A 12,437-nucleotide genomic window follows, 5' to 3' on the forward strand; every position below is an offset into this window, starting at 1 on the left:
ATCAATGAGATTGAAAGAATACAGAGGAAGGATGTTACTTTGATTTGAGGACCTGAATTATAGGGAAAGGTTGAATAGATTAGGAGTTTAGTCCTTGGAGCATAGGAGAATGAGGGGAGATTTGATAGGATGAATGCAAGTTTTTCCCCTGAGGTTGGCTAAGGTTAGAAGAGGTCATAGGTTAAGGGTGAAATACTTGAGGGGAACCTGAGGAGGAACTATTTCCTTCAGAGGCGGTGTGAGTGTGGCACCAGCTGCCAATGCAAGTGCTGAATGTGGATTGTCTTTCAACAACTTTAAGAGAAGTTTAGATAAATACATGGATCAGAGGGGTGTGGAGGACTATGATCTAGGTGTGAGTTGATGGGATGAGGCAGAATAACAGAATGGCATGACCTGTTGGCCCTGCTTCTGTACTGCTCTGACACTTTGACTTTTAATTCCAACTTTGACAGCTTCTTGATAAACATGGGTGAATGGTTACTGGGTGATGATGAGAATGTGGAGCTAAGGTTTTAATCAGATCTTACTGAATGGCAGGTCAGGTTTGGCATATTTAGATTAGCTTATGAGGACACGCAGTCCTCTTTTATTGTCATTTAGTAATGCATGCATTAAGAAATGATACAATATTCCTCTAGAAAGATATCACAGAAACACAAGACAAACCCAGACTAAAAAAACTGACAAAAACTACATAATTATAACATATAGTTACAACAGTGCAAAGCAATATCGTAATTTGATGAAGAACAGACCATGGGCATGGTAAAAAAAAAGTCTCAAAGTCTCTCGTAAGTCCCATCATCTCACACAGACGGTAGAAGGAAGAGAAACTCTCTTCCTGCCATGAGCTTCCAGTGCTGCAAACTCGCCGATGCAGCATCCTGGAAGCACCCGACCTTTGTTCATATGGACACATAACACTAGGCAATGGACTCTCAGATTGTTCCACTATCCTTGATTTCTTTTTGTCTACATTTATCACAACTGCTGAACATTGGCTCGTAATGTTAACTTTAATAAAGAAACAGTAAATTTCTATTGAACTGCTTCCCTCCTTGAACTCTAGCTTACCGCCTTCACAACCTCTTGAAGTCCATAACCTGGTATTTGACAGCTATTGTATATTTTGATTGAATAGATTAGCCATATTGTGGGCCACGAGAGTGAACTGAAAAAGAAAAACTAATGTCAGCAGGAAGGATTGTTATTGATATATTTTTAAGCAACACCAAAGAGGCATTGATCTCTGATCAATCCCATTCCCCCACTTTATTTGCTGGTAATGTACCCTTTTTCACAAGCCCAATAACTTCCTTCAGTTTCAGCTGTCTGTTGTGCTGAGGGTGTGTGGGGTGGGAGCAGAGTAATTTAGTGGCTAATTAATCCACAAAGTGGTAGGTTTGTATATTGTGGCCAACACTTAGGGCAGCAGCCAATGTATCTGACGTTCTATGGGGGGGGGAGGGTGATTGATAAGTTCGTGGCCTAAGGTAGGCGGAGTCAATCTTAGAAAACCTAGCACATTTATTTTTCAACATAGTCTCCTCCTACATTTACACACTTAGTCCAGCGGTCGTGGAGCGTACGGATCTGGGACCTCCAGAAAGTGTCCACAGCAGGGGTGATTGATAAGTTCATGGCCTAAGGTAGAAGGAGATGAGTTATACAGCTCTCATTACTTGCACATGCAGTTCAACTCTTTGAGTGATTATACAGAAAGTTTGAAGTTAATAACTCATCTCCTTCTACCGTAGGCCATGAACTTAATCACCCCAATGAGTTATTAACTTCAAACTTTCTGCATAATCAGTCAAAGAGTTGAACTGCATGTGCATGTGACGAGACCTGTATAACTCACCTCCCTCTACCTTGGGCCATGAACTTATCAATCACCCCCCCCCGCTGTGGACACTTTCTGGATGTCCAAGATCTGGGGGGTGTGTAAATGTAGGAGGGGCTGTGTTGAAAAATAAATGTGCTAGATTTTCTAAAATTGACTCCGTCTACCTTAGGCCACGAACTTATCACTCACCCCTCGTAGAATGTGGGAGAAACCTGGTAGTAGATCTCCTGGTCTTGGGGAGGGTGTACAACCTCCACACGGACATGGGATTGGTGTTGGTGGCCACAGCTCACTCTGGTACTAATGAGGCATATTCCCAACATCACTTGCACATGCCACGATGAATTCAAAGGCCACTGAGTCCACTTCTGGCTTGGCCCTTGAAACAGGTCAGCAGTCCATGATCTATAACTTCAGTTCACTGTTGAAAGAATGAGTAAATGAAAAGTCTGGAGCCATAGGGTTCCAGCTGGGGTAAATAATTCTATATTCACAGAGTCCCCCTGATTTATTTTCAAATGCTATCCTTTGTACTAAAAGTTACAAAGTCTCTCTTGTCTCTGGACAAGATTCTGCAATTCCATGTTACGATGCTGTCATGGTGCACAATGTTGTGTTTGTGACATGGAACACAGCCCTATGACATGGTAGCAATCAGTAGATTTGTTGATCCCATTCTTCCCCAGGCATGCCTCCACCGCCCACACTCATCCTGTTTCTTGTTTTCCCTTTTCTTCATGACTGGCTTCGTGCTCCAGATGAGCTGCCATGCATTGTATTTTTTTTACCTGAGCTAACCAGCTTCTCTATGGTTAAAGTAATCATTATGGCAGAAGCAGACTTGGTAAGCAGCTGCTGTCTATAATTACAGGTTTTGTTTCACTGTTACTAAATATAAGAAAACCATAGCAGCACTCAAAACATGCATACTGTGATGCTGTAATATTTTCATGCTCTGATACAGACTTGATTTCAAAATAAATTGCCACACCCATTTAGTGAAGCAAAATCAGATGACATCCAGGGTAATATCTGGTACAAACAAAATGGGCAACTGTGGTAACTGTGAAGATATTAATTGATCTTTTCATATAACCAGTTATTTCCAGCACTTTGTTTTCATTTTGGATTTCCAGCATCAACAATTTCCCATTTTAAATAAAAAAACCCAGAGAACACGGCACTAATCCCACTTGCTAGTAATTGGAAATCCCTAAATGAACTGATGCTTTCCATCATAAATACACAGGTGATTCACCAGCATCCTTTGGATAATGATTTTGCCTTAATTTGGCCTATAATTGACTCCAGTAATGCCAGCAGAACTGATTCTTCACCCCCCACAGTGACTCTTGAATTCTGTCAGACTGGGCAGTAAGCTCAAGTCTTGGCAACAGCAGCGATTACTCTGGGAGTAGGATTACCAAAGGTAAACTGAATATTTGTGCATATTTTGCTTTATTTTAGGTCATTTTAAGTATTCTTCTGCTTTAACAACTCATTTCTTTGTGGTGAATGTAGTTACTGGTATGAAGAGGTCATGTATTTCTTTACAAATAATCATTTTGATAATGTGTTGCCATGCTTTGTGCATCTTTAATGATTGAGAGGTAGATACTTTGACAGTTAAGAATTTTAAATCTTAGTTAAAATATTATTACTCAAAATTCATGCATACCCCAGTTGAAATTTGGGGATTTTAATGAGAATAAATGTTTAAACTAGTTTAGCGATAGTGAATGCTGTTTAATAGAATGTATTATTTTGCTTGTATTAGGTCAACAATTATCCATTTAAGTAACCTGAAGAAAATGGAGGAACTCTGCCAGGCATGAGAGGACTTAATAGTAGATGTTTATGGCCAAGACTCTTAAGTGGCTGAAATCCTCTGTGATTTTTGCCCTGTTCTATCTCAAACTCTCACTTCAACAAATAGTCTTTCTTTTAGGAATTGTATCAGTGAACATTATGAACAGGTTTCATTAACAAAACATGGAAGTAAAAAAAAACAGTAAAGCTGTCGGTGCTCTTCAGCCAACACAGAACTGTATTGAAGTGAAGTTTGCTTATTGTGTAAACAGAATTGGACTGTATTTTAAACAGTGTTAAACCACCTCAATCTCTTGTGGACCGATCTTCCAAGTAAGATATTACATTGCCTTATTAGGGCAGATCTGGTCCTTGTAAATCTGCTCATTCCGTGTACTGATTGAATCAAGAATCATTTTTTCACTGCACAAATACCCATGGAGGGAAAATGTTGGTTTTGTATAAAGTGCATTTATTTTGTCAGATGCCACTTTGTCACAGGGCAATTTTCCATCGATTTGACTTTCCCCAACATCATAGTGAAAGTTTATAATAACAATATTTACTGCTCAACCCATAAACCTAATTCTGTGTTTAAGCCCACTTCAGTTATAGGAAAGAATGCACATTAATTATATCAATCACAGTTAATCTAGACAACAGGAAAACCACAGAACGGTCAGTATCGCAATGATTAGATCTTGATGTGCGTTACTGTTTAAAGCTGTATCCTTCCTCTTCACTTAACCGCTCCCTGTTCCAAACAAATCTTTTTAACTCTTTTGAAAATGTCTGCATATATGGCAGTTATTTCATAAAGAATTTTTAAACTTGCATTTTAACACTTTGATCACCTTGCTTACGCAGCAAGTATTAATTTTGAGCTGGAAAGCGGAGTGCTGGAAATACTGACTTGATCAGATAACTTCTTTGCAGAGAGTAACAATTTTAACGTCTGTCATGCGGTTGATAACATCTGAACTGTAATTGATGCTTGCTCCACCCATCAAAGTTACTCGACCTGCTGAAGCTGCATTACTCGGTTTTTGCATCAAGTTCTGCCACTCTAGTAGTTGCCCAAGTCAAAATAAAATTGACCCCTTGGTGCTCCAGAATTACTTTGTGATTCAGCCTTGAATTTGGCATGGTGTATGATTATAAATGTTGTCTTGTGCAGTAGTTGTTTCTCAAAGGTATCAAAATCTTGCCTCCAAATTTTGCAACTAAGATCGTTTCTAACAACTTTCAAACATGGGAAATGGATTAATGACTACAATTTCCCTTGCAAAATAAATGATTAGAAATCCTTTGTGAATGTGTGATGTAGCTTTGGGCAGCAAGAAGTAATTTAATGATGCAAGCAATTAGGTTTTGTATCCATTTAATATCTGTTTGAGACTGGTTCTAGGTTTTGGGATCATTATTTAACGGAGTGTGGGAGTTCTCTTTCTATTTGGAAGTTAGATACAGAGGAGATGTCAGGGGTAAGTTTTTTACGCAGAGAGGTGAGTGCGTGGAATGGGCTGCCGGCAGCGGTGGTGGAGGCGGAAACGATAGGGTCTTTTAAGAGATTCCTGGATGGATACACGGGGCTTAGAAAAATAGAGGGCTATAGGTAAGCCTAGGTAGTTCTCGTTATGCTATGAGACTGATGGTGGGAGAGCTGTTAAATACCAGACAATTAAAATGAGGCCTGGAGCAACAATGAAGCAAATAGAATTCTGGTCCCATTATAGAAGTTATGGAATTTTATTTGGATGAGTTTAAATTTGGAAGAATAATGAAGTTTTGGTAATAATGATCATTACCAAATGATGATCCCAAGTTGTTAAAATGTACCAGTTCCTTCCTTACATGGGAGGAAAGTTTGCTAAACTTGGACAATCCGGTCAATGCGTGTCTTCAAATTGGGCCCACTTTCAATCTTAAACGCCATTTGCAATTTTCAAAGGAACTACTCTATTGTATCTAGCTCACTACAAACTAAGGTGGTCATTAAGGTCGTCAATAACTAATGACTGTGTCAGCTGCACTCCAATCTTTCAAAGTGATTTAGGGTGACTTGAGAGTACAGCTTTACAAATATTCTCAAAGTACTTGGGAGGTGGTAATGCACGTTCTCTGCTAGAATAGCGTGTGATGCAATATTTGTATTGTTTTGTTGCAGTCAGATCAAGAAAATAATTGCACCTTATGTAATGTCCTTCTGGTTTCGGTAAGTAGACTGTCTGTCATGTTCAGGCACTGTCTTGAAATAAATAATATCTGCATGCACATTTAACCATTTTTTTAAAAATGAGGTTTTTAGTACGTGATTTGTAAAACTGACTTGAATCAGCAGAATAAAAAAACAGAAAATGCTGGAAGTACTTGGGACAGGCCCAACTTTTGATCTGAAATGGGAACTCTGTTTTTCTGCCTACATGTGGCCTGATTTGCTAGGATTTTCTGTTTTTTTCAGTTTCCAGCATTTGCAGGGTTTTTATTTCCGCTGAATCAAAGTACCTAATAATTTGAAGCATTCAATTTGATGTAAACTAATTATTTTGCATTTTGATATTGATCTTCTATCGATATTTAAGCTAGGGCGTCATAGAATATTTTATAACAAACCAGTAAGTCTGACAAAATATTACACTTTATTTTCTGACAATTTTTACAAGTGAAGTGCTTAGTATGTTTTGGTTACTTTTTCAACAAGACCAAGTGTGGACAAATGGCTTGTATGGATGAGTTGGGCCAAGGTGCCTATTTTCTGGACTCTGGTGATGTTTAACTCTCTCTTTATTACCAAGGCTGTCCACAGCAGTTTCAGCAAACACTTGAGTGCAGGTATGGGAGGAGTAGAGGCTTGATGGCATGGGTGAAATTATTTTTTCAAGACTTTTGTTTTAAAATGAGTGAGTGATAAAAGGTTTGAGAATAGGGCTGGCAGTTAGGAGGTCTAATCATTCAAACCCTGACCAGAGGCGAAGTGGTGAAAATCAGGGATTGCATTGTGAGAAAGCTTAGAAGGGGAAGTACAATGTTGGGGGGTGGAATGTTGAGGTTGAAGACATGGATAGCAATGATGGTTTTAGACAGTGTCGTCCCAAGAAGATTAGGGATTTGTGCATGTATTCAGAAATGAGGGGAAAATGGGACTTCCTACAGGTTGGAATGAAAGAAAAATGTTGTATTTATTTCAAGTTTAGTTCATCTAATTTTGTGTTTGCCGACTAGTGGTAAAATGGTGGAACACTGATTTTACAATCTGTGATCAAAGTGATAATCTGTACTGTGAGGGGAAAAGATACTTCTGAGCTTTGTCACTAGATTTTTAACAAAGACGAGTAACTCCAAAAGCCACGTTGTGGAGAGACTGGGGCTAATCTAGCTAAAGTGCCTATGGTTTCATCAGTAACATTGGTGGCATCAGTAAATTTGTATTTTACAACCTGGCTGATATTTGTACAACTATGTAATTAGTCTAATCTCTCTTCACATTGTCAACACACCTGTCCAAATTTGTCACACTCTTGATTATATTCAGTTACTGTGCAAAACATCATTTCCTAATTGTGTACATGAGGGTCAGCAGATTCTTGGGTGAATTTGATATTGCGAATATCTCTAAAGAATGAAAACCACATCAGCCTGCATGGAAAAGCACACTTTACTTTGGGCATCTAAGCTACTTTAAATAGGATCAGTGATGAAGCTGAAGTTAGTAGCTTCCCTGCAATTACAAGGCAGTTGAGCACTAAATGCTTCAGCCACCAATGGAAATTTCAGGTTCAAAACTTACAACGAGAATCAAATGAGCAGTGGCCAGCAATAAGTTGAAATCAATCTATTAATAGAAAGAGGATAGTAAACGACACAGAGACACAGAAGTCAGCATAACTTTGAAAATAAACCTCCTTCTATCTTCGCATCACTCGTCTCTACCTCTTCACAACACAGTAAAGCCCTCCCGTGTGTTAAATGGCTCTGGACAATAATGCTATCCTGTCTGCCAGTCTACTTCACAGTTACTGCAAATTCAGACTTGTACACTGATAGAACTTGAAACCTGGAAAGAGGCATCCTGCGTCACTGCACCTTTGGGTGTTGGCTCTTTTCCTCTGGTTGGGGCCGCCAATGTTAACCTCGTAGAAGTCCAGTAAATCAAAAACAAGAAACTCTGCAGATGCTGGAAATCCAGGAATCACACACAAAATGCCGGAGGAACTCAGCAGGTCAGGCAGCATCTATGGAAATGAATAAGCAGTTGACTTTTCAGGCCAAGGACCTTTTCCTCAACCCAAAATGTTAACTGTTGATTTAATTCTCTAGATGCTGTCTGACCTGCTGAATTGCTCCAGCATTTTATGTGTGGTCCAATAAATCAAGGTGTGATCATTTGGAAATCCTGCTAGTTTGGCACTTGGCACAACACGTAATATTCTACATAACTGCTTTCGCACACCTGGCCTTTCACTTAATTGGTTCCCTGGATAATTCATTATCACACTGTGTGGCATCGTAATGATTTAACTGTTGAAGATTTGAAAGAAATAACATCCAATCATATATAAAATCTATCTGTCTGGCCCAAGTTCCTATTGTGCTGCATTATGCACATTTTATTGTGCCCTGCATTTAATGTGCTTTGCAAATCACCTTGGGGAGGGGTGGGGAAAATGGAATGCAATCAGTTCATTTTTGCCTTTTTGTTTCTTGCAGGATTTTTGGTATCATACTTATAATTGTTGATGTTGTTCTTGTTATTGTGGATTTGTCAACTGCAAATAAAAGTAAGCCTTTTAGACATGGAATTGTAGGTGTGTCGTTGGCTATATCGTTCTTCTTTGTTATTGATGTTCTCCTGCGAATCTTTGTGGAAGGGTAAGGAAATATAAAAATCTTTAATGTTTAAAACTTGAATTGATAATGGAAGTAGTCTTCACCGAATGATTTTGGGCTAAACCTAATATCAAGGAACAAATTCCTATAAACCACCGCATTCCCTCGGTCTATATTGTCATTTTGTTTCTGAACTCTAAGTAATGTTGGGGGGAAGTATCCAAGCTTTTCCTGTCACATTTGGGATAGTTTTATAGACATCCATTAATATAAATTTATTTATAGTGTAGACCCCTGGCCCTTCGAGCCATGCTGGCCAGAAATCCCCCAATTTAATCCCAGCCTAATCACAGGACAATTTACAATGACCAATTAACCTACCAACTCATATGTCTTTGGACTGTGGGAGGAAATGCACGAGGTCAGGGGAAGAACATATAAACTTGCAGGCAGCTGCGGGAATTGATCCACAGTAGTCTGTACTGTGAAGCGTTGTGCTAACCACTATGCTACCGTGCACCCTTTAAGTTTCACAAAGTGTTATGTAAAATGTATTTTAGAAATCTGGAGCTTCCATTATGATTTGCATATTTGATCTGTATTTTTCAGGTTCCGTGTGTATTTTCATTCCAAGCTTAATATCTTGGATGCTGTTATTGTGGTGGTGACTCAGGTTATTACAATGGTGTATGCCTTTTCTGATTTGAGTGGAGCAACTCTCATTCCCAGGTATAGTAACATTTATTAAAATCAGAAGATGCTAGGTCTTGAGCTAGATATAAGGAATCCAATAATTTGAAAATTTTATGCACTAAGTGGTTTTCTTTAAACCAGATGTTTTTCTTTACACTCTGGGCTTCAGCACCAAGTGTTGATCTAAATGAGAACCAGAAAGGAAATTTTGTTTGTACCTTGACATCTAAATATTCTTCACAGCCTATGAAGAGCTCAGAAATGGTCTTGGTTGTAAAGTAAAGCCCTTAATGAGCACCATGAGGTTAATGAGCAGAGGGTGTATTTTTGTCTTTTGAGAAGGTGACTCCTCTGCAGTAGTTCAGTCTGGTACCACATGGTCACTTGAAGAATCTAGCAGGTTATTCAAGACGTCATTTTAATGCAACACACTGGCACCATCATGCACTGGACTGTGGGTCTACATTTTCCTAGTCTTGTTTAAAGCAGAAGTTGAACTCTGCCTCCTGTTTCTGAAGTTAGTCTGCTGACCTGTAGTATACAGTACTGGCATTGGAGAAGGTCCAGAGGAGGTTTACGTGAATGATCCAGAAATGAAAGGGTTAATGTTTGAGGCACGTTTGATGGCTCTGGGCCTATACTTGCTGGAGTTTAGAAGAATGAGGGGGGATCTCATTGAAACCTATTGAATATTGAAAGGCCTAGAAAGAGTGGATGTTTCCTCTAGACCAGGACCAGTAGGTACAGCCTCAATACCTTCTGTCCCCCTAAAACAAGTTGAGGAGTTTCTATAGCAAGCACACGGCGAATCTGTGGAATTCATTGCCAGATGGCTGTGGAGACCAAGTTAGAATATATTTAAAGTGGAGGTAGATAGATTCTTGATGATTAAGGGTGTCAAAGGTTATGGGGAGAATGAAGGAGAATGGGTTTGAGAGAGATAATAAATCAGCCATGATAGAAGGGCAGGGCAGGCTCTGGGCTGAAAACAGCAGAATTAGGCCAATGTCTTATGGTCTTACAACTTGGCACTGTAGATAAAGCAGCTTTTTGATAATCCCATAACTCCTTACTCTGCTTTTTTTTTTATGACCACCGACGTCACGTCCCAATCCTACTTAAGAGCATGTATGGTTGAAGTGAGGGGGTGGGGGGGGGGGGGAGAGAAAGGAAAAGCTTTAACTTAAAAAATTTTTTTTTACTTGCGTCTTCATGACTAATAAGTAATGGAACTAGTCATTTTTAATGTTTGAAGATTTTGCAGCACAGAAGGCCAATTAGCCCAACAAGTTATGCTCGGCATTCATCTGCTCTTTTTTTTTAGACTTTCCTCTACTTCCATATTCTCTACAACATGGAAGGAACTGACCACTTAGTCCAAACCGGCTCTTGAAGCAGTCCCATCAATCCAGTTTTCTCTGCTTAATTTTCTGTAATGTATTCTCCCATGTGCTCCACAACTTTACTGATTACCATCCCCCTGCTCTAGGCCAGTTAACATGTCAGCCAGCGTGTCTTTGAGATGTGTGAGGGAACTGGATCACCTAGGTAAAGCCCTCATTGTGGAAGGGGGGAATGTGCCAACTCCACACATTGCACCACAGGCCAGGATTGACAGTATTGGTGCAACTGCATTGTCCACAGCACCACGGCACCACTTACTGTTAATCCCAAACAATGCATCATACTCGTTCTCCTTAGCCTCCATCAGAGGGTCAGGGTCAGGCCTGAGACGCCTGTCTGCTGCATCACCTATTTCCTTCAATCACTTCAACAACTGGCTGTACCACAGAGTTCCTGTCTGGGTTAGAAGTTTCTTCTCAATTGCTTGTTGAGTTTGTGCTAGACAAACCACAAGAGTCTCCACACTTGCAGCATCAACATAACATGCCCACAACTCACTAACCCTAACCTGTATATCTCGGAAGGTGGGAGGAAACTGGAGTGCCCAGAGGAAACTCACGCAGTGACAGGAAGAACGTACAAACTCCTCACCGACAGCAATGGCAATTGAACCTGATCTTGCAGCTGGTGCTGTAAAGTATTGCAATATCATTACACCCATCCATTGTCATTGCTTTTTTTGTTTGGCTTTTTCGTGTCCTAAGTTGTTCAGGGTAAGTTCTGCTCCTCTTCTTCAACCCCATTTAGACTCCTTTTTGTTCTCTTAACATCACTGCTGTTCAGTGACAGCTGAGAATTTGGCTATGGCAACTTGACCACAGGTATTCAGTCACAAAACTAGGGCATTTAAATGTATTAAATGGGAAATGTTGATCTGGCAAAAAAGTCATGTTTAGGCGGTCTTGCTATAAAAATATTTGGTTAACTAAGTACATCAGAATTATCTATGGTGTGTCTTTTTAAATATAGAGAATACATTTTCCATTTTAAACATGGACAATTCCAGTAATAAACTTTGTTCCTCAGGGTGGTGACTGTCTTTCGTGTTCTTCGAGTTGTCATCTTGGTTAGAATTTTTCGGCTTGCCTCACAGAAAAAGCATCTTGAAAAGGCCACAAGAAGAATGGTGAGTTTTGCCATAGAAAAGACTTTTTCAGATACTGTGGCAAAAGCTGGGTCCCTTTGTGGTGCAGTTGTACCTGGTTTGCTAAGATTGAATTTCTTGGTCAACTATTTATTTGCCTTTGATTAACGGTTCTTTAATTTAAGCATATTATGGTTTGCAAATCATCCTGTGAAGTTAATCCACCTCTAGGCAGGGATCCAATTAATTTAAATTGTATCGGCCAACAAGATTTTCCTTCTTTGAAACTTAAGAGTAAATTCTTAATACTGGTTTTAAAAAGTCATAGATTATCAGGTTCATTTATTAATCCCATGTATGTCCAAACATATAGTGAAATGTGAAATTAAAATCAATTGATAAATAATCAATAAAAGGAAAAACTCCAGCAGAACAAATAGCCCTGGCTGCACTTTTTGTAAATCTGAGTGGTTCTGGTTCAGAAGAGTTGCTGGGGCGTCAGTGTGTAATGTTATTTGAGATACAATTATCAGAATAAACTTACTTTTATTTGATCATTCTTTTCCACCAATCCTCTCTTGGTCTAGATACTGTACTATTTGGTTTCTTTGATAGACTTGTTTGGGTGGTAGCAGGGTACTTTGGATGAGTTAATTAGGAACAAAGTCTTCAATACTGCAGACTAGAAGTCCTGGAAGGCAAGTTGTGTCAAATGCTATCCTATTCATTTAACAAACTACACATTGAGGAATTTGATTGTTAGATGGAGTG

At 39.4% G+C, this 12,437-nt stretch overlaps 1 protein-coding gene across 1 annotated transcript in view; it reads left to right on the top strand.

The window, feature by feature from the left end:
• Positions 1 to 12,437, top strand: part of tpte (transmembrane phosphatase with tensin homology) — a 79,144-nt gene that overhangs the window by 21,907 nt on the left and 44,800 nt on the right. Inside the window, exons 4-7 of the mRNA XM_072262849.1 lie at positions 5,826 to 5,873; positions 8,366 to 8,527; positions 9,095 to 9,214; positions 11,609 to 11,708. Of these exons, the coding sequence (XP_072118950.1) occupies positions 5,826 to 5,873; positions 8,366 to 8,527; positions 9,095 to 9,214; positions 11,609 to 11,708 (430 nt within the window). The remainder of the gene's footprint in view (positions 1 to 5,825; positions 5,874 to 8,365; positions 8,528 to 9,094; positions 9,215 to 11,608; positions 11,709 to 12,437) is intronic.

This window comes from Mobula birostris, chromosome 7 (genome assembly GCF_030028105.1).
Source record: "Mobula birostris isolate sMobBir1 chromosome 7, sMobBir1.hap1, whole genome shotgun sequence".
Classification (NCBI taxonomy): Eukaryota; Metazoa; Chordata; class Chondrichthyes; order Myliobatiformes; family Myliobatidae; genus Mobula; species Mobula birostris.